The 1,732-nt window shown below is 33.0% G+C and overlaps 1 protein-coding gene across 1 annotated transcript in view; it reads left to right on the forward strand.

Moving 5' to 3' along the window:
• KIAA1109 (KIAA1109 ortholog) overlaps positions 1 to 1,732 on the forward strand; it is a 311,628-nt gene that overhangs the window by 113,209 nt on the left and 196,687 nt on the right. The window contains exon 26 of the mRNA XM_042781736.1: positions 589 to 847. Coding sequence (XP_042637670.1) covers positions 589 to 847 — 259 coding nt within the window. The remainder of the gene's footprint in view (positions 1 to 588; positions 848 to 1,732) is intronic.

Raw genomic sequence — 1,732 nt, forward strand, 5'->3', positions numbered from 1 at the left:
GGGAGCTGTTGCATTGTGGTAAACTGTGGTCAATGACATGAGACAAAGTATATGTGAACTGCTGTATGGAAAGTGAATTTGCTCTGTAAATCTTTACCCAAATCACAATAAAAAAAAAGTATTGCCAATATTAAATTTGCTCAAGTTAGTAACCATACAGTGGTCATGTCTTATTTTTAGGAAAAACATTTAATTGTCTATTATTAGCAGCTTACTCTCAAATGATTCAACAAAGTATTATGTATGTACATTATATGGAAATAGAGCAGATAGAACAAATGGGGCAAACACTTATTAAGTATATCCAACTAAAAATTTACAGTTTTATTTGTACTATTCTTGAATTTTTTTTCTGTAAGTTTGGAAATTTTCAAATAAAAGGTTTAAAAAAAAATCATTGTCTATGGACTTTGGATCCATACTCATGTAAGTGTCTTTCTGTAATGTTTAACATATTGCTGTATGAAATAAATTCTTGTGCCTTTTAAAAAAATGCTTATACTTAAAAACATAAATAAAAAATAGTCATTTTTCAAAGTTTGCTTTGGAAAATTTTATGTTAACTCACATTTTTGTTTATTTGTTTAGGTAATGCAAATGGCATGAAGAGGAAAGAATGGGAAAACAAGCCAGTGGGAATAGAAGTAGAGAAAAAAAATCAACACCTTAGTCTTCAAGTGCCGTTACGATCTCATAGTTCATCCTCTTCTTCAGAAGAGAATAGCAGTTCCAGTGCTGCACAGCCTTTATTGGCAGGTGAAAAGGAAAGTCCTTCTTCTGTTACTGATGACCATATGATTCAAAAAGAGTTCTTACATGGTACGAAAAGAGATGATGGCCAAGTAAGGTTAGTACTCAATTAGGTTTAGAAAACTGATTGAAACAAGATTGTAGTTGTTTACACCTGTGGCAAGAAACACTTCTTTCTCTGCCATTCTCCCACTTTATAAATCTTTCTCTTCATCTACTCCCATATTTTTAAATATCAATTTGCTGTTGCTTTTCTGATTATAAAGGTGTTCTCATTTCAGATATTAGGAATGTATAGAAAAGTGCAGAGAAAGAAAATAAATTTTTCTTGTCATCCTACCACTCAGTGATTGATTGGTAATGTTTTCATATTATCCTTTCAATGTAATAGATACTTTCTGGTCCTTCTTTTTATCCCTTAATAGTTGTCTACCCTCTTTCTTGAAACACACTTTCCTCTTATGTTAATAGTACGTTTCCAGTTTTTACTCCACCTGCTTCGCTATTCCTCCTTAGTCTCCATTGCCATAGCCTCCATTTTCTCTTTCCTTTCTTCTTTCTATTCTCCTTATAGCCAGCTGTTAGTTAAATGTTATCCTTCAAAACTTTTCTGTACCCCCTTTCTCCATTTATTCTATGCTATACTCTTTTCCCTAGATAGCCTTAATGACTGTCTGGCTTCAATTGTGGTCTGTAGCCAACATCTTTTAAATGCAAAGTCCAGCCAAGAACTTTGTTCCCATTAACTCAGCTTCCTACTTGATATTTCCACTTCATAATTTGTGGACATCTCAAAGACAACACATAAAAAATGACTTTATGCTTGTCATTCTCAACTTGTACGGCCTCAGGCTACTGCATTTCAGCCAAAATCAGAAATATTGCAAGTATCTGTAACTTCTTCCTCTTTTTCTATCCCTCTCATTTATTCAAAGGCCCCTGGTGTATTTTATTGGAGAAACTTTTTTTTTTTTTTTTTAGG

The sequence above is a fragment of the Orycteropus afer genome, unplaced genomic scaffold (genome assembly GCF_000298275.1).
Source record: "Orycteropus afer afer isolate SDZICR_OR568_19922 unplaced genomic scaffold, OryAfe1.0 scaffold00162, whole genome shotgun sequence".
NCBI lineage: Eukaryota > Metazoa > Chordata > Mammalia > Tubulidentata > Orycteropodidae > Orycteropus > Orycteropus afer.